Raw genomic sequence first — 20,303 nt, forward strand, 5'->3', positions numbered from 1 at the left:
TTCCACAGGGATCCCAAAATGCTTCACACTACAATCAGACATTCACCCATTCATACACACATTCACACATTGACAGTGGTGAGTTACATTGTAGCCACAGCTGCCCTGGGACAGACTGACAGAAGTGAGGCTGCCACACACAGGCCCGGCCGGGCCTTCTGACCACCATCAGCAGGCAAGGCAGGTGAAGTATCTTGCCCAAGGACAGCGACTGAGACACACAGAGCGGGGGTTTGAACCGGCAACCCACAGATTACAGGACGAACTCCTACCACCTGTTTCACCTGCCAACAGCACTTCATAAACTCTCCTGGGTCTCTGCCTCCCTGCCAGATCATCAACCGCCTTTTGCCAGTAGAAGTCCAGGTTTTTTTCCCCTGCTCTCATCTGTCTCCTTGTGATTGACCTAGTTGATGCCCGTGAATATTTCTCGTCTTGCCTTAACCATGATGGATCTCTACTGCCTATATGATATATGCACGACCCTCTTTCTGACCTGTAACAACCGATTCTTGTCTGAACCCACTGCCATGTATACCTAGATCTGCCTCCTAGTGAATGACCATTGCCTGTTTGTTGACCATGTCTTTGGATTCTCGAATAAGTATTTGACGTGGAGTTTTTCTGTGTCTGTGATGCCTCCGACATAACGACACACAGACCGAAGAGGAGCGCTGAAAGGATTATCTGCCTTTACATTCACTGTCCACATGACCAGGCTGTTTCCCTGAGTTTCCAGCCTTTCGCCCATTCTGACGTCACAGTGGTTTCTGCGTCCCCGCCCGCTTCTCTGTGCTGCAGAGCTTTGAGCGGTGATCCGCTCTCTGAATCTTAAACCTGGCTTCAGATCAATAAAACTATTTTCTTTTAATGCTTGCTCCTGTGTTGTGGCTGAATTTCCAGGTCTTCAGTGTAAACATTTATTGTATAATCTGGCCACCTACACAGGAATGGTGAACAGGTGTTAAGACTATACCATTAATAAACTAGAGTCTAATATGCCGGAGATGAGGCTGGGACCTGTTCTCTTTGCCATATATACCTGCTTACTGGGCCAGATTGTCCGATCACACGGCTTCTCATACCAATGCTATGCTCCCGGTACCCAGCTCTATCTGCCATTCTCACCTGACGACTGCAGGACCTCTGTAAAAAAAATCTCAAACTGTCTGTCTGATATATGACCAACTGACCTTTAAAGGTCACGTTGTCCCCATCTCTCGATCATGGTGCTTGGCAATATTAAACATGAGACAGATCAGGCTGTACCAGACCAACACACCACCCAGCTCTTGGTGCAGTCTATGATCATCTCCTGCCTTCACTACTGCAGAGCCCTCCTAACTGGTCTCCCAGCCTGTGCTGTGAAACCTCTGCATATGAGGATATTTTTGTCCATTCATCCGTGTTTTCCACTGAAAGTCTTGCTCTCTCTCACAGCTTGAATGAACTACAGACATGTCTCAACCTGTAGAAAAAGGCTTCTAAAATCTCCGTACTTCCTCTGACTTCATTTTTAAACATCTGATTTTATAAAATGGCTAACTTTGAATCATCTTCCCCTGGTAACAACTTCCTCACTGAAGAGTGTTGCTGTTCTGTCCCGTTAGTGCTCAGGCATGCTGTGTTTCCTGATCAGAAAAAGATTTGAATTTTTGAGTTAAAGAACAGCTGGAAGAATTTCTTTGAAATTTGTTCTCCATTATATAATGTTGGCATGTAACAGTCAGGAAATCTGTGCTGCGGTTGTTTGTGTGAATGTGCTTGATCACGGTGCTAAGGTTTCAGCTGTGTCGAGGTGCGCACTCTCACATTCCTTTCCAAATACAGGAACCAACGCAGACAGCGTTCCTCAACCCACTTAAATAGTCTAGGCTGAGGCAAGCAGTGGCGGGGAGGGGGGCACAGCCCAGGAAAAGCTTGACACCCCTCTTATCAGTCCTTCTCCTCCACCTTTGACCTCATTAGTTCCTGGTCTTATTCTTTCTTATTTCCCCCTCCTATCTCGTCCAGCCTGTGCTGCTTTTCACCACCTGTCCAGACCCGATGACATTTCCTGTGTGAAGCAGTTGATGGTCCTTCCACTAAGACTCTGATTTTCTATTTCTGGCTGCCTGCCTGTTGTACTGCAAAGCATCCAAGGGACTGGAAAGATCTTAGTCGTGCTGCCAGAGGGGTGGGAGCACTTTGGAGAAGACACCGATAGAGAGGAGCAGTGTTTTGCTTTGGCAGCAGAGTTATTTTTGACTGTGCTTTGACTGACAAACTACTAATCCTTGACTCTGTGTGTGTGTGTGTGTGTGTGTGTGTGTGTGTGTGTGTGTGTGTGTGTGTGTGTGTGTGTGTGTGTGTGTGTGTGTGTGTGTGTGTGTGTGTGTGTGTGTGTGTGTGTGTGTGTGTGTGTGTGTGTGTATGTGTTTCCACAGCTAAGGCAGCCTCCAGTGAAGCGACTCCGTCTACGAGGTGACTGGTCTGACACCGGACCCCGAGCTCGTCCTGAGAGTGAAAGAGAAAGAGACGGTAGGATCACAGAATGTTCTGTTGCTCATTTAAAGCAGAGCTCTCACATTTCAGGGAGTGATTTGTTCTTCAAAGCTGCCCAAAAGTTTTGATTTTTACTTTTTCATACTTTTTATTTTGTAATTCAAGCACCAATCACTAATAAACACATAAGATGAGCAAACTGTGCAGCTTTCCATCATGCTGTGGAAAAAACAATTCACATTTTTACACCTAGACGTTACAGAGCATTAGGAAGAAAATCATGTTTTTTTTTTTGTTACAAATATTCATTTTCTTTCAGCTCTGTTTCTTGTATTTACCCTGTATGTTGTGAGGACCCACTGCTCCTTATGGGGCCCGACACAGCTGATTAGACAGATGTCCAGAAGACAGTCATTGACACCCCCCACAAGGAGGGGAAGCCACAAAAGGTCATTGCTAAACAAATTCATTGTCCAGAGTGCTGTATCCAAGCATATTTATAGAAAGTTGAGAGTGGAAGAAAAAATTGTGGTACGAAACATTGCAGTAGCAACAGGAATAACTGCAGCCTTGAGATGATTGTCCATCACATTCCATTCAAGGATTTGGGGGAGCTTCACACTGATTTGAACTGAGGCTGCAGTCAATCCATCAAGAGCCACTACGCACAGATTAATCCCACACATGGGCTACAAGCATCTTACCCGGTCTAAGGAGAAAAAGAACTGGACTGTTGCTCAGTGGTCCAAAGTCCTCTTTTCAGATGAAAGTAAATTCTGCATTTCATTTGAAAATAAAGGTCCCAGAGTCTGGTGGAAGAATTGAGAGACACAGAGTCCACATTGCTTGAAGTCCAGTGTGAAGTTTCCACAGTCAGTGAAGGAGGACTTGGCACCTGCCCACAAAGCTGCTTCAGGGACCATGGTGGTACTGTGCTCGAATTGCCCAGCAAACTGACCTGACCTGAACCCCATAGAGAATCTATGAAGGATTGTCAAAAGAAAGATGAGAGACACCAGACCCAACAATGCAGATGACCTGACCGCTATCAAAGCAACCTGGGCTTCCATTACACTGCAGCAGAACCACAGGCTGTTCACCTCTATGCCACGCCGCATGGAGTGGCATGCAAAATAATAATTCATGCAAAATAAGCCCTGACCATTTATTGATCTTATGTAATATTCCAATTTTCTAAGATACTGGATTTTGCATTTTCATTTTCTGTAAGCCATAATCATCAAAATTACAAGAATAAAGGCTTGAAATATTTCACAAAGAAGACATTTCCCTTTCTGAATTGAGTGACATAAAATATTGAACTTTTTCACAATATTCAAATTGTTTGAGAATTACCTGTATTTTCTGTGCAGAAGCAAATATTGTTTTAGATGATTTTCTCTCTCGCTTTAGGCGAACAGAGTCCGAACGTGTCCCTGATGCAGAGAATGTCAGACATGTTGTCCCGGTGGTTTGAAGAAGCCAGCGAAGCTCAGAGCAGCAGAGGAAGCCGACCTCAGACTCGGCCCAGAGGTGAGGCTTCATCTGGATGCCTCTGCAAAAATACAGAAGCTTTAACAGACTTAATGATTTTTTAGTTTAAGTGTTTATTTATAATACGGAAAACCCAAGCACTGCTGATATGCAGTTATATAAAAAGAAAAAAATCATTAAATTGTAAAGTGTTTCAATTTGAAGTGTAGTCTTTCTGTTAGTGAGCATGTCCTGCTAAATTGCCCTTAAGTATTAATTATTAGTCTTGGTAGTAATGTATTAATTGATTGTCTTATTTCCAGGAACTGCCATCCGTCCTGAGGGGTCGTCAAACACTCCAGCTGCCCCGCCCGCAGAGTCCAACCTGGAGTCCAGCGCCCCCGAGACGCCTGTGGGGACAGACTCCCCAGAGGTCCCTGCCAGTCATGCAGCCACTGCCGAAGTCCCTATGTCCAAATCCACTTCCTCTTCCTCCTCAGGGTCTTCCTCAACAGTCACTGCACCTCCTACTTCCGGCTCCTCTTCGGTAGAGAGCTCGGCCGCTTCCACCTCTCCCCTTACCTCCTCCCCTGACTCAGAGAAAAGGAGTCAGGCGGACACAACCGGGACGCCCACACCTACCGCCACACCCACCTCTGAACCTGCACTCTCCGGTAAGAGTTTAGTTATATTTTGATTGCCATCACTTAAGTTCAGTGAAAAGGTATTCTCAGAATACCTTAGTCTGCTCTTTACAGTGCCTCGCAGAAGTACTCACACCCCCAGAAATATTTCACAGTTTGTGACGTTACATACCCAAACCTCAGTGTATTTGATCATGATTTAATGTGATAGACCAACACAAAGTAGTGTCAAATGGAAGTAAAATTATACATGCTTTCCTGTTTTTCTATACATAGAAAAACCTGAAAAGCGCAGTTCAGCTGTGTCAAGGTGCGCTGCACTAATCAGAGAACCATCTCATGGGAACTCAGAAGGACCTGAAGAGATCCACCTCAGTCTGTGCTTCGACTCACCTAAAGCCCAGGATTTAGATAAAATCATATTCCTGTCCTGAATTGGTGCAGTCAAAGTCCAGACCTAAATCTAGTTGAGAATCTGTGGCGAGATTGGAAAATTGATCTTCGTAGATGCTCTCTGTCCAGTCCGACTAAGTTTGAGCTATTTAACAGTGAAGAATGGGCAAACATTTCAGGCCGTAGATGTGCAAAACTGGTAGAGACATGACTCAGAAGACATGTAGATGTGACTGCAGCGAAAGGATGTTCTACAAAGTATTGAGTCAGGGGAGCTGAATAAACGGCCCACCACACTTAACCAGATTTTGATTTGTAATGTCAATGATGTAACGTTTTTCTACCAATTCACAATAACCTATTAAAATACGTTATAGTTTGTGGTTGAAACGCAACAAAATGAAATGGTTCAAGGGGGTATGAGTACTTTTGTAATGCACTGTATGACAGAGTGGATCTGTGAGTGTGTGAGAGCGTATGTTTTGGAGCCACTCCACTCAAGCAGCAGCTTCACTTTTTTTTTCCTTCAGCATCCTGTTGTCCCTCTCTTTGTCTCTCTGCTCCTCACGTTGTTTCCCTCTCTGTCTCCTAATGGCTCATTCACTGTTCCTGTCTCCCCTCTGCCTCTCTGTCAGAGTTCGGTCCCCATCGGCTGCCCATAAGTTTAGTGTGTAGGCGTTTGCAGAGGTTGCTTCGGCTGGCTGACCCCCCAGGACAGGGTCAGCGAGCAACCCTTTCCACTTCCTCTGCAGCCTCTGTGCGACAGCCGCAAAGAAGGGCTACCTCAGCCGCTGTTGCTGCAAAGCAGCCCCATACAGGTTAACCTTCCCTCTGAGCTTTCCAAACCTGCAGCAACATATTGTAACGTTCTGTGTCTGAGCTTCCTTCCCCACCACTCTCACCCCCTCTTTATGCAACCATGGCAGACACGTTTGTTTGCAGACTCACTGGTCTTGCTAGAATTTACCACTAACCCCCTCTAACGCACCTTGCATTTACAAACCTATAAACCCCAGCAGCTTCTTCACCCCCTCACTCACTCCCTCCCTTTACTTGTTGCTTGGGTTCTCATCTGCACACTCTCTGCTTGGAGTGGCACCAGCGGTTGTGAAGCTCTGATTTGGTTCGTGTGGTTGTTTCCCTGTTTACTGATTGGTCAGGACCGGCTTCCTTCCTGTGGTTTGATCTCACTTCAACATGGAATCCCTTTCAGCATTACTAACCCTTAAGCATAGAATTTGTGAAATGAAGTCACTGAGGATGTAATTGTAATGCGTTGTCTTGTTGAGATGCAGTGGGCTGAAAGCTCAGCATGAGGTCAAACTGCAGATGGATGTTTGGTGTCTGAATGAGATCATTATTGGAAGGCTAGCTTTGCATTTTGCTTTTGCTCAGCAGTCATGTAGTAGTTATCCTAACGTCTGCTAGATATAATTTATGTTTGTGAGGAAAAAAAATTATTGTGTACCCAGCAGACTGCAGTACACCCAGTTACTAATGTTTGCCATTGTGAATAATTCAGTGCCTTGCAAAAGTATTTACACCCCTTGAGCTTTTCCACATTACGTCACAATACAACCATAAACCTCAACATGTTTTGGGGGGAATTTAATGTGACAGACCAGGACAAAGTAGAAGGGAAATTTCATATTCTTTACAAATAAAAGTCTGAAAATAGTCCACATGTGTTTGTTTTAATCTCAGTATAAATCCAACTGTTTTTGCAAGAGGACATTAGTGAACAAACAACATCATGAAGACCAGAGAACACTACAGGAAGGTCAGGGTGCAAGATGTGGAGAAGTTTAAAGCCGTTTCCTTTCTATAAAACAATATTCCAGGCTTTGAATGTTCCTTGGAGCATGGTTCAATCCATCATGCAAAAATGTAATGGTTCAACTGCAAACCTACCAAGACATGGCCGTCCACCTTCACTGACAGGTTGCTAAGGAGAGCATTAACCAGCTAATGGAAGAATGGCAACAAGAAAGTAGGGTTGCACTTTCTTAGGAAAAAAGACCATGTGATACTGTTAAATATTGCGATGAAGATGGCAATAAAGATTAACCCACATTTTGTTTTTGCTACACTTTCATTTCCATCATCACAATGTTCCCATTCCGCTTCATCCAAGAGGGGATATATTTTATTGGAATGCAGAGTTTTAATGCAATGCACCTTGCATCACACAAATCCTTGGCGATTGAGATATTATACACATTAACAATGCAGTGATTGTGATTTGATAAATTGTGCAGCTCTAAAAGAAGGCCATGAGAAGTTCCCTCTGATATTAGGTGTAGAAGAAGGTGCTCTTGTCAAATGAGACAAAAAAAAAACCACTTGATCTACATGCAAAATGCTTCGTTTGGACGGAGATTAACACCCTGAACTTACCATCACAGTGAACCACGTTGGCAGCATCATGCTGTGGGGCTCAGATTTGATTGGAAGATAGATGGAGCTGAAATAAAGGGTGATTTGGGAAGAAAAATGTTAGAGGCAGCAAAATACTTGAGACCAGGGTTCACCTCCCACCAGGACAGCTACCCTAAACATGAAGCCAGAGCTAGAGTGGAATGGTTAGATCAAAGTATCTGTTCGAATGGCCCAGTCCAAGTCCAGACCTAAACATAGTTGAGAATCTTTGGGAAGACTGAGGTCTATTACAGAAAATCCAAATAAAATACATTAAAGTTGGATGACGCAAAGTGACAAAATGTGAAAAGGTTCAATGATATTAATACATTTAAAAGTCACTCTGTGTTTAATATTCAGATGTGAACTTCAATCTTACTGTTCCTTTTCAGGTTTACTCATCTCTCTCATTTTGCATTGTAAGAAGCTGAAACTGCACCTACACCTAGTGATACACGATTAAACACGACTGAAGTTTGTGAAGCTTTAGCATCTTGAGTGTGCGAGCCTTCAGCCTTGAACTCTTTGTTGAGTGTTTAGTTTGTCTGGTTTGTGTTCCAGATTCCCCTTCGTCTGTGGTAAACAAACAGCTGGGATCCATGACTCTGGATGAACAGCAGGGTGCGTCTCTCCATCGTTCCTCTGTCTTCTCCCTCCATCTTCTCCACCAGCATCTCATACTATGTCTGTCCTGTTTGTCTTGCTTTTACCTTTTCTCTATTCATCCTTTTGTCCAACACCTAGATGATGATCTCTGACTTGCAGCAAAGGACCTAATGATTTTATTTAGTTAAATTAGATTTTCTAGTGGTGGAATCCTCTCTGGATGTCAGGATTTGTCAGACTGCTGATTTTGTCATGAACCTGTCGAAGATGCCTGATATATGTGGTCAATATGGGTTGATTGAGGCTGTCGGCTAAACAGAATATGTAGTGTTTCAAATTCCTCAGTCATTTGTGTAGAACTACTTATATAAAGTTGCTTCTCAACACTTGTAAGTGGACATAATATGGCTCCAACCTAACATCCTACCCTCACCTTCGTTAATTTAATGTAATTAACTATATTTAAGTACATAGGTCTATTTAAGGTATCGTAGTACATGCAGTTGTGTTCAAATAGTCACTCTTTTTGGTAGAAATTATATTTTAGATGATAATTAGTTTTATAGTAGGTGTAGTAGAGTAATAGAAAACCACCAGACCCAACAGCTGTGACATGGATGCTGCTGATTCTTCGTAACTGAACCATTAAGTGAAAGGAGCGTTACCCAAAATAATACCAGTAATGGGGTTGATTCAGTCAGGTCATTCTGTGAGCAAACGAGTTAAACAGGTGGTCTGTTTAAGGAAGAAGGCAGCAAATGTTGTACATGCTGGTTATAGTGCCTTCCTCTACGAAAATCTGAGTAAAATGGGTTGTTACACGCGATGTTCAGAACTGCATACTTTGGTTATAAAGTTGAGTGGAGAGAGGACAACGTATAAAGAAGTGTGGAAAATGATTAGCTGCTCAGTAAAATGACCTCAATAGAAACAAAATCAAATTAAAACTGAATTAAAACTTTGAATTTAAGCCAAAGTCCACTCTGAAGCAGGGGTACCCAACTCCGGTCTTTGAAAGCTACTACAGGTCCTTCTCAAAATATTAGCATATTGTGATAAAGTTCATTATTTTCCATAATGTAATGATGAAAATTTAACATTCATATATTTTAGATTCATTGCACACTAACTGAAATATTTCAGGTCTTTTATTGTCTTAATACGGATGATTTTGGCATACAGCTCATGAAAACCCAAAATTTCTATCTCACAAAATTAGCATATCATTAAAAGGGTCTCTAAACGAGCTATGAACCTAATCATCTGAATCAACGAGTTAACTCTAAACACCTGCAAAAGATTCCTGAGGCCTTTAAAACTCCCAGCCTGGTTCATCACTCAAAACCCCAATCATGGGTAAGACTGCCGACCTGACTGCTGTCCAGAAGGACACTATTGACACCCTCAAGCAAGAGGGTAAGACACAGAAAGAAATTTCTGAACAAATAGGCTGTTCCCAGAGTGCTGTATCAAGGCACCTCAGTGGGAAGTCTGTGGGAAGGAAAAAGTGTGGCAGAAAACGCTGCACAACGAGAAGAGGTGACCGGACCCTGAGGAAGATTGTGGAGAAGGGCCGATTCCAGACCTTGGGGGACCTGCGGAAGCAGTGGACTGAGTCTGGAGTAGAAACATCTAGAGCCACCGTGCACAGGCGTGTACAGGAAATGGGCTACAGGTGCCGCATTCCCCAGGTCAAGCCACTTTTGAACCAGAAACAGCGGCAGAAGCGCCTGACCTGGGCTACAGAGAAGCAGCACTGGACTGTTGCTCAGTGGTCCAAAGTACTTTTTTCGGATGAAAGCAAATTCTGCATGTCATTCGGAAATCAAGGTGCCAGAGTCTGGAGGAAGACTGGGGAGAAGGAAATGCCAAAATGCCAGAAGTCCAGTGTCAAGTACCCACAGTCAGTGATGGTCTGGGGTGCCGTGTCAGCTGCTGGTGTTGGTCCACTGTGTTTTATCAAGGGCAGGGTCAATGCAGCTAGCTATCAGGAGATTTTGGAGCACTTCATGCTTCCATCTGCTGAAAAGCTTTATGGAGATGAAGATTTCATTTTACAGCACGACCTGGCACCTGCTCACAGTGCCAAAACCACTGGTAAATGGTTTACTGACCATGGTATCACTGTGCTCAATTGGCCTGCCAACTCTCCTGACCTGAACCCCATAGAGAATCTGTGGGATATTGTGAAGAGAACGTTGAGAGACTCAAGACCCAACATTCTGGATGAACTAAAGGCCGCTATCGAAGCATCCTGGGCCTCCATAAGACCTCAGCAGTGCCACAGGCTGATTGCCTCCATGCCACGCCGCATTGAAGCAGTCATTTCTGCAAAAGGATTCCCGACCAAGTATTGAGTGCATAACTGTACATGATTATTTGATGGTTGACGTTTTTTGTATTAAAAACACTTTTCTTTTATTGGTCGGATGAAATATGCTAATTTTGTGAGATAGGAATTTTGGGTTTTCATGAGCTGTATCCCACAATCATCCGTATTAAGACAATAAAAGACCTGAAATATTTCAGTTAGTGTGCAATGAATCTAAAATATATGAATGTTAAATTTTCATCATTACATTATGGAAAATAATGAACTTTATCACAATATGCTAATATTTTGAGAAGGACCTGTATTTTGCAACTTTAAGATGCATTCCTTGTCCAAAATACCTAGCCAGGCCCCTGCAGAGCTGAATGGCATGCTGGTGAGGGGATTCATCCATTTGATTCAGGGATGGATTCTCATTCTGTGGTGTCAGACCTATTTATTACCTTCCAGGAGTAATGGATGGGATCGAATACATCAAAATACCCGTACAGCTCATGCCGCCTTATGCCGAGGAGGAAATTACATTGAAATGGGTGTTTTAACAAGACAGCCACTTGAGCAGCATCTTGCTTCCACACAAACAAGATTAACATTATGGAGTCACCAGCCCAATCGCAGGACATAATTTAATAGAAAACCTGTGTGGTGACATCAAACATCCTGTTTCTTCTTGAAAAAAAAAAAATACAAAGGAAATACAGAGTGGAATATAGTCCAATCACCCTAGGAATACCCGTTCACAGGGGCCAGAAGTTGGTCGGGTTCATGCAACACAGATGCGAAGGAGTTCTCAGAAACACTGGTGGGATACCTAAATATTAGTTAAATGATCCACAGAAGAGCTAAACTGTAAAGTGTTTTTAATTTTATACAGGAAATGTTTAAAAATGTCAAAATACTGCTTTTAACAGTCTAATATTCCTTTTATTTAATGCTGCCAAGTAATTGAATCGAATGAATCTTGTTGAATTGGAATACAATGAGCAGCATTTTAAATGCATGCATGGAAATAAAAGCTATTATCAGGATTTTGAGCTTTACTCACACTTGTAATCACGCTGCTGTTATTTTGAACACAACTGTACTTTCAAAACTTTAAGAAACATTTTCAAAAGTTTACATCGGATTCACAACAAGCGCTTTTTGCTCTACTGAATTAACTTGACAACCTCAGTTTGTACTTTGTCGATGTGAGGATTTTACCTACGAACACACACTTCTTTTTAAACGGTTCATCTGTGAAAACCTGTAAAAGCGCTTCTTCTGTTGGCCACTAGGTGTCACCAGAAACTAAATTAAATAGGTGTTAAGCCTGGATCGCATGGAAAATGGTCATTTCTGAGTGTAAATCAACCAGTATGGTGACTGTCAAATGTCTGATATGAATGTTATAAAACGGCTTACAAACCACTAAATATGACTTCATGTCTAACTTTTATTTGATGTGTTTGGCTGCAGGATTTTATTGCTACAGCCGTCTGACTCTGCTGTACTTTATAATAAATCAGCACCCTTACAGGCACTGCTTTCTGTATAAATTAGCAGATAATAATGTGTTTTGATGAGTTATACACTTAAGATGTTTTACATGAAAACCATTTTAGGATAGATTCGTTTTCATTGCACTTATTTAGTCTTCAGTCTGCTCATGCACAAAGTTAGAGCACAGCCTATAACTACTTCTAAAACTGTGGAATGATTAGAGGTTTATAATGTGGTATTAAATATTTATATTGGCACATATTTTTGAAGCTGCAAGATTATTTTTCAGTCTTCATTCTTCTGAAATTCATGCCTTTCAACCTTCCTCTTCCACATTTTATATATTCTGTTTTGTCTTCTCCGGTCTAACTTGTGCTGCATGTTCCCCTAACCCTTTATAATTTTCCTTTGCACATTTCCAATTTTCTTCTGCACAGATGCCTTCTGCAAGCAGGAGACGTTTAACCACTGTTACCTCTGTGTCTTTCTTTTTTTTTGTCCATCAGGAGCAGCAGAGGCTGCAGGTTCACCTCCTGAGGAATCGGCTACTGCAGCAGCCAGCAGCGCCGCCACCAGCTCCACTTCCACCGCTCGACCCAGCACAGCAGAGCCGGTCCTCAGCCTGCACTACAGCTCAGAGGGAACCACCACCAGCACCATCAAGCTGGACTTCACTGATGAGTGGTGAGAGATGAGAAGAGAAATGATTTCTCGTGTCAAACTACAATAACTTGGGAAATGACTTAAATATGAGGTAACATCAAAATAAGCGACAGAAAAAAGCAACACATAAAATTATGGCACAGTGTGCCAAAAGAACTATTGGTTCAAAGTTGGTGAAAAATCTGATTGCTTTAAAGCTGAGACAGTAATTAAAAAAAAGAAAAAGCAAGGAATTGATTGAAACAAATATCGTTATTAAAAATACTTTTATAGAAGCATTTGCTCATTCTGATCCTGATCTCTCATTAATTAACAAGTTACATCTGCCGGGAACTTCTTGAGGAGTGTTTTCCATGATCTGTTTGTTTCTGCACTGGTACTTTGGCCATTTTCCTGTCCCAAAACTAACATTTTGGATTCAGTAATGATTCTTAATGTTCCTTTGTATTGCTGGTTTCTGTTTTGACGCTGTGACTGGCTGCTGTCTTGCAGCGTTGGGAGTTTAGAGCACTGACAGCCTTCAGCCTCCTCTATGAACCATGAAGAGATGCAAATGCGTAGATGATTAATTAATGTACCCGTTTTTTTGATTTAATATTCAGCTACAGCAGTTAAACTCAAACTGTAGATTGTTTGGACCTTTGTTGTTGCTTAAATCAGCAACACCTTCACTGTTGAAAATGGGATCTGGAGATCACCAGATGTTACTCTCAGACCTGTGCTGTTTGCAGTAATCAACGGCTGATTCTGGGTTTGGAATTGTTCTGCTAGAACAAGCCAGATGATTTCAAAGAAGTCAGACCTCTTTCTGTATTTCTGAGTTAGGTTAATTAACATCCTGTATCTTTAGGTTGCAAGAGCAGTCCTTTGTCACTTTTATGTTGGTTTACCTATGGTAAAACATTGTTTTTTCCCTTGTTATGAAGTTGGTAATTGTTGGATTTTCTCCTCAGGAGCAGCAGTGCGTCCAGCTCGATGGGCAGCGGAGCCTCCAAGGCATCCGAGGCCGTGGCTGCAACCAGCAGAGAGACTCCGTCCGCAGAGAGTTCAGTGTCACAACAGGGTGATTCACATCTTTCAGCGTCATGAAAATGGTTGCATGTAAAGTGCCTAGTATTGTTTGTCAAGTGACAACTGCAAACGTCAGTGCATTTCATTGGGATTTTATGTGAAACTTAAACACCAAGTTGCTCAGAATTGAAAGAGAAGAGCAAATTATACATGCTTATAAACATAGGTGTATGTCCACTAGCTTTCCACGTCTAGTTCATGCTCAGTCAGGTTGGATTTACAGAGTCTTGAAATGTTGCCAACGATTCTTAAATTGATTTATGTCTGAACTTTGACTGGGCCATTGTTGGTTTATCACATAAAATAAAATTTTGTGGTTGTAATGAGAATTTCAACGGATATAAATGTTTTTACCACTTAAACCTCTAATTTATTTCACATTGTACTTCAGACAAACACAGACCGTGTTAAGTCTTCCATGTGTCTGTTCCTCAGCTCCCTGCGGGTCTTCTGGGCAGCAGAGTTTGCCAGCTGCCTCCTCAGAGTCGCAGCGTGACGTCCCCGGCTCCAGCCCCCTCGGCAGCTCGGCGACTCGGGGTCTCGCTGAGTGGGACTACGTTGTGTCTCCACTGCAGCAGAGGAGTCAGCCAGAGGGTTCGGAGGACCCGTCAGGGGGCTGCAGGAGAGCAGAACCTGCCGGAGAGGAGGGGGTGGAGGGTCAGAGTCAACCCGCACCGAGCAACCAGGAGTCTGACGACAGCGACGACGATCCCATTCTCATACCACCAGCGAGATTCAGAGGACAAGGACAGAGGTGGGTTCTGCTTTCACTCTTGGCACGGCATTAATAGCCCCCACCCACCCATTTCAGAAATTCATCAAATTACACTTTTGAAGGGTAGATGTTCTGATTTGAGTTTTGTGCTTTCACACTGACTGTTTTCAAATAAATGTAGATTTAATTCCAGAGGATCTGCGGTAGGAGATAGGATGATCAGGTAACATGCTCGCTCTGGAAACTTGAAACAATCTAACACTGGAGTTGCGTGACCTGCTGCACAGCATTTAAAGCCAAATGTACCTCACAGTGTGCAGTATTTAGCTAACCCTTTGCTTTGACTTGGTTTGACTCAAGCTATTAATACAACGAGCTGAATATAGAGTGTTTGCATGTGAGCACAAACGATGTGAATAAAAACATCACAGCTGCTTTTATTGTATCTGTGTGCATGATGGTTTCAAGAAAAGAAGATAAATAAATGTTATGATGCTGGTTTTGAGTCTGTTTAAAACAACAATGAAGTGGTCAAAATGTAAATCTAGAATGTTTTTTAACATATGAACCAGCAATTGCATGGATTTTTGAATATTTTTGGTGTTTTTAGATTTCCTCGGTTTCTTGCTATTTCTTTCCTAGACGCTCTGCAGCAGCTCGTATCCAAGAGTTGTTTCGCAGGAGGAAAGAGAGAAGAGAGATGGAGGAAAGTGAGACCCAGAATATCAGGAGACCTTCAGTCAAAATGGTTTACAAGGGCCATCGCAACTCCAGAACAATGGTAAGCATCGGTCCAGTTACAGACGTAGTCAATTTCATTGGCATCCCTAGTTTTTAAATTTAATTGAGTTTGTTTAGTTATTCAAGGGGAGGAAAATCCCATGTTACAAGAAATAACTGTTTTGAACTAAATTAACTGGTATCCTAACAATCCCAAATGTATCTGAAGTACTTTTTTTTCTTTTTACATTTTTAAGTTGATCATAGTTTCTGATAATTTACAGCTCTCTGTTTCCCTGAACTATGAATATGATGTAGAGAGCTGAGCTTAAAGGCTCTTAATTTACAGGACGGTCTATGTTCCTAACTGTACCTATGGTCATGAACTCTGGGTCATGACCAAAAGAACGAGATCCCGGATACAAGCGGCTGAAATTAGCTTCCTCCCATCTGGGACGCGTTCCCCAGAAGAGCTGGAGTAGGTGTCTAAGGAGAGGGAAGTCTGGGTGTCTCTGCTGAGACTGCTGCTCCCGCGACCTAGTCCCAGATATGTGTAAATGTATAAGTACAGAGACCCACCGTAGGAGACCTGCAGCAAGGAGTGTCATCTTGGGGTCACAGAGTCTCCATGGCAACCATTGCACATCAGTTTAATGTCAACTGGTTGTTGACATTAAACTGACTGATGATATCTTATCATCACAAATGTAAATGTGTGGAGTTTGACTAACTACTTTGAAACTGTGAACTTTGGTCAAATGAGACCAAGACGGAGCTTTTTACCACCAAATACTCCTGGTGGGTGGGGCATGACGATGGATGAATATGTGGAGAAGCAGCTCATACCCACTGTTAAGCATGGTGGAGGGTCTGTGATGATGTGGGCTTGTTTCTTTTTTTTTTTTAAAGGATTTTGGGAACCTTTTTAGAGTGAAAATAGGTTGTTATTATGGTTTGGATTAATGTTGAAATACATGTGGCTGAATTTACCCAGAGTCAGCAGCCAGGCTTTCCAGATTGGTAAATTAACAATCTTTAAAAGCTAATCTGTTTTTATAACTCTCATAGCGGGGAAAAAAACTTGAGACTCCTGTAATGTAGTATTTCTCTAGCAGTCGTCTGTGTGACGCTTGAGGTGCTTTTCACTCTCATGTCCAGATAAAGGAGTCATGTTTCTGGGGCAACAACTTCGTGATGAGCGGCTCAGACTGCGGACACATTTTCGTCTGGGACCGACACACCGCAGAACACCTCATGCTGCTTGAAGCTGACAACCATGTGGTCAACTGCCTGCAGCCGCACCCGTACGACCCCAGTGAGTCCAGTTAGGACAACGGTCGGATCATAGAATGAGACGAAAGCGACGCAGCCGTGTATTCTCACCCATTTATGCTCTTTTTTTCAGTTTTGGCTTCTTCAGGGATAGACTACGACATCAAGATTTGGTCACCACTAGAACAGTCGCCGTCTTTTAACAGAGTCCTCGCTGAAGAGGTATAACAAATAATATGCAACGACTTTACAGCGCACACCTCCCACACCAAAAGAGGGACCTGTGAGAAAAACAAGCAATTAATTCTTGAGAGATTGAAACACGTGATCTGTTATTTGTTACAACTTCCCATTTACATTTAAGAAGGTTCCAACTTGTTTTCTGGCTGGTGCTGTACACTGTTCAGCTGGATGTCATTTTCTGATTCTGAACTGAATAACAGCAGATAACTGAACCCAGGCAGGATTTCAGTGTGCAAAACATCATAAAAGAGTTAAAGAAAACTCTCTTTTACTGGTACATTTAAAACAATAGGACATCAAGAGAAAGTTATATATTTCTTCTCATTCTTTATGGAAATTGAAGCTCATATATTACATAAATTCATTACATATAGAGTGAAACATTTCAAACCTTTATTCCTTTTGATAATTATGGTTTACAGATGTTAAAAACCCAAAATTCAGGGTCTCTGAAAATTTGAATATTGTGAAAAAGTTAAATATTGGAAATCCATGGTGTCACTCCTTATAATCAGCTTATTAACACAAAACACTTGCAAATGTTTCCTAAACCTCTAAATGGTCTCTCAGTCTGGGTCAGTAGTCTACTCAATCATGGGGAAGACGTCTGACTGGACAGATGTCCAGAAGACAGCCATTGACACCCTCCACAAGGAGGGGAAGCCACAAAAGGTCATTGCTGTATTCAAGCATATTCATAGAAAGTTGAGTGGAAGGAAAAGGTGTGGGAGGAAATGTTTCAGATGCAACAGGGATAACTGCAACCTTGAGATGATTGTCAATCACTTTCCATTGTCGGATTTGGGGGAGCTTCACACAGATTGGACTGAGGCTGAAGTCAGTCCATCAAGAGCCACTACGCACAGATGAATCCCACACATGGGCTACAAGTATCTCACCTGGGCTAAGGAGAAAAAGAACTGGACAGTTGCTCAGTGGTCCAAAGTCCTATTTTTAGATGAAAGTAAATTCTGCATTTCATTTGGAAATCAATGTCCCGGAGTCTGGAGGAAGAGTGGAGAGACGCAGAATCCACATTGCTTGAAGTCCAGTGTGAAGTTTCCAGTCAGTGAAGGTTTGGGGTTCCATGTCATCTGCTGGTGTTGGTCCACTGTGTTTTCTGAAGTCTAAAGTTACCGCTGCCATCTACCAGAAAACGTTAGAGCACTTCATGCTTCCTTCTGCTGACATAGAGATGCTGATATTATTTTCCAGTAGTACATGATATTGGCCCACACTGCCAGAGGCACTAAAAGCTGGTTCAATGACCATGGTGTTACTGTGCTTGATTGGCCAGCAGACTCGCCTGACCTGAGCTTCATAGAGAATCTATGGTCAAGAGAAAGATAAGAGTCTCCAGACCCAGCAATGCAGATGACCTGAAGGCTGCTATAAAAGCAACCTGGGCTCCCATTACACCTCAACAGAACACCAGGCTGATTGCCTCCATGCCACGCCGCACTGACGCAGTAATTCATGCAAAAAGAGGCCCGGCCAAGTGTTGAGTGCAAAAAGGGTCAAATAATAGGTTAAATCTAAGAAGTCAACTTTGTGAAGACGTTGACCATTTACTAATGCAGTTTTCCATAATGAATTTTATCAGCTTCCCAAATAGGCTGTAAAATACTGTATAATGCTGTTTTTTTTTTCACTTTAAACATGTCGTTCTTTTACAACTGCCTCCTCCTAAAATATTAAGATCTAATATTAAGTATTGGGTTTGTTAACCCTTTATATTTCACTCTGTGTAATTAACAATTGACAAAAAAAGCTCAAATAAAGTGCATAGAGTGTCACTGCAATGAGTTTGATAAATCATATTTTTTACAGTGTGGCATATTAAAAATTGTTAAAAAAGCAGCTTTACAAAATCTTCTGTAAAAATATTATATTGATATTTGTGTCCAGTTTAGACAGGTCAGTCTTTTAAAACTACTTCAGCCAGAAGGATATATATGAAATATTAATTCTACTTTTTAGACTTTAACATAGTCTAACATAAATATTAAAAATGAATACTTGGTGGTCCAAGTTGAAATCTTTTTATAGTTTACGTTAAAATGTTGTCAAAAACGTCGTTTTGTTAGTTGTAAATTTTACTTTTGTCCTCAGGAACAATTGTTTGCTTTTTGTGTAACTTTTACTCCATTTTCAACACCATGACACTTTTTTGTTTTGCTGTTTATGTAAACCATCCTCACTCTTTTTGTCTCAACCACACTCGTTTTCTGCATAAAAAGGTCATAACCCGCAATGAGCTGATGCTGGAAGAAACTAGAAACACAATCACTGTCCCGGCCTCCTTCATGCTCAGAATGTTGGCGTCCCTCAATCACATCAGATCAGGTAAACTTCATCCCAGGCGACCCTCAGAGCCTCAATGTTATGTTGTCTTTCTCTTTCATATCAACTTTTTAAATGTTTTTTGGCTGCTTCTTGTAGATCGGCTGGAGGGCGATCGATCTGAAGGATCCGGTCAGGAAAACGAGGAGGAGCAGTAGCCAAGTTGGCGTTTTATTTTCATGTAAAAAAAAAAACAAACACGTTTTGCTGTTGCTGTATAGCACTTGCAAAGAACCCCTGAGATTTGTACTAGTGTAGAATACTTCGTTTTGAATATTAGTTATTTCTAGGTCCTTGTGTTTTTTTTTTAAAAGAACTTTCTTACTGATGTTTCTGTATGAGGATAAACTACACCTGTGTGACTGCAAAAGGACGCCAGTGTACGTATATAAAATGTAAGTCTAGAGTGCTAATAACAGCGGCTGGTGTGAAAGGTTGTTAAAGTGCAATATTGTTTCTGTTCAGAGAAGGTGAGTTTGATCAGTGTTAATGTTTGACATTTTTGAATTTGTAGCAATGAAATGTGTTGATGTGCTGCTGCAGCACTTAAAGCATGTGAATACAAACTTTAAATAAAACAAAAGGCTTTAATTCTGTTGTTTTATAGAGTTTGAGAGGAAGGAACTGTGATGGAAAAACTAGGCGGTGACAGACAGCAGCTGTTCATGACTGAACAGAGCAGCTGGTGAGTTGTTTGTCTGAACACAGGCTCTGTCTCCTCTAGGAAAGTCTCTCCACCTCCAGTAGACGTCGCCCAGGAAACATCTGAAGCTGAATTATTTCTCACTTAACAGCCATTTTTATTTATCATGCATTGAACATGTTTGTTTGCTTTCACACTTCATGATTTGTGTAAAAAAACTGTTTGGGAAGCTGTTTACTCTGATAAACCCTAAAGAATCTTTGCTAGAGGTTGTGTGTTAAGTTATTGTGACACATAGAGCTAATCTAACCAAACAAAACAAGCCAAGCTGTAATATCAGTCAGATGTATAAACTGCAAGATGTGGTTTGATTTGTTGGAGAAAGAAATCCAAAGTTCTTTTTTGTGCACCATCAGCATCGTGCTTCATTTAATCGCTGAGCTTAATTAGGCCTAAAACATTGTTAACACCCCTGATAAAAGATTTATAAAAACACTTCTGATCCATGACTTGCCACCACACAGTCAAAAAGTGGCATCTTGGGTTCTGTCCTGCGATCCCAAATAAACGTGTAGTTCACTCGGAGTTTAACTGGGACTGTGGGTTTTAGTCAGATGAGATCAAGATTTGGCTTTTTGTCACCAAATGCACCAGGTGAATTTTGGTGTGACACAGTCATGTCCAATGTTAAGTATGGTGGAGGATCTGCGGTGCTATGAACCTGTTTTTCTTCTTAATACCCTTGGAGGATGGTCAGAGGCGTGCAATCAAGGAGTCTTTGAAGTACTTTGACATGTCAAA

At 41.9% G+C, this 20,303-nt stretch overlaps 1 protein-coding gene across 1 annotated transcript in view; it reads left to right on the plus strand.

The window, feature by feature from the left end:
* dcaf6 (ddb1 and cul4 associated factor 6) overlaps positions 1-19,764 on the plus strand; it is a 36,903-nt gene extending 17,139 nt beyond the window's left edge. The window contains exons 8-21 of the mRNA XM_047370574.1: positions 2,427-2,520; positions 3,898-4,017; positions 4,281-4,631; positions 5,630-5,812; positions 7,974-8,033; positions 12,339-12,516; positions 13,449-13,558; positions 14,002-14,320; positions 14,463-14,504; positions 14,924-15,062; positions 16,160-16,316; positions 16,407-16,495; positions 18,757-18,862; positions 18,959-19,764. Of these exons, the coding sequence (XP_047226530.1) occupies positions 2,427-2,520; positions 3,898-4,017; positions 4,281-4,631; positions 5,630-5,812; positions 7,974-8,033; positions 12,339-12,516; positions 13,449-13,558; positions 14,002-14,320; positions 14,463-14,504; positions 14,924-15,062; positions 16,160-16,316; positions 16,407-16,495; positions 18,757-18,862; positions 18,959-19,017 (2,007 nt within the window). The 3' untranslated portion in view covers positions 19,018-19,764. The remainder of the gene's footprint in view (positions 1-2,426; positions 2,521-3,897; positions 4,018-4,280; positions 4,632-5,629; positions 5,813-7,973; positions 8,034-12,338; positions 12,517-13,448; positions 13,559-14,001; positions 14,321-14,462; positions 14,505-14,923; positions 15,063-16,159; positions 16,317-16,406; positions 16,496-18,756; positions 18,863-18,958) is intronic.
* Positions 19,765-20,303: the final 539 nt, after the last annotated feature.

The sequence above is a fragment of the Girardinichthys multiradiatus genome, chromosome 7 (genome assembly GCF_021462225.1).
Source record: "Girardinichthys multiradiatus isolate DD_20200921_A chromosome 7, DD_fGirMul_XY1, whole genome shotgun sequence".
Lineage (NCBI taxonomy): Eukaryota > Metazoa > Chordata > Actinopteri > Cyprinodontiformes > Goodeidae > Girardinichthys > Girardinichthys multiradiatus.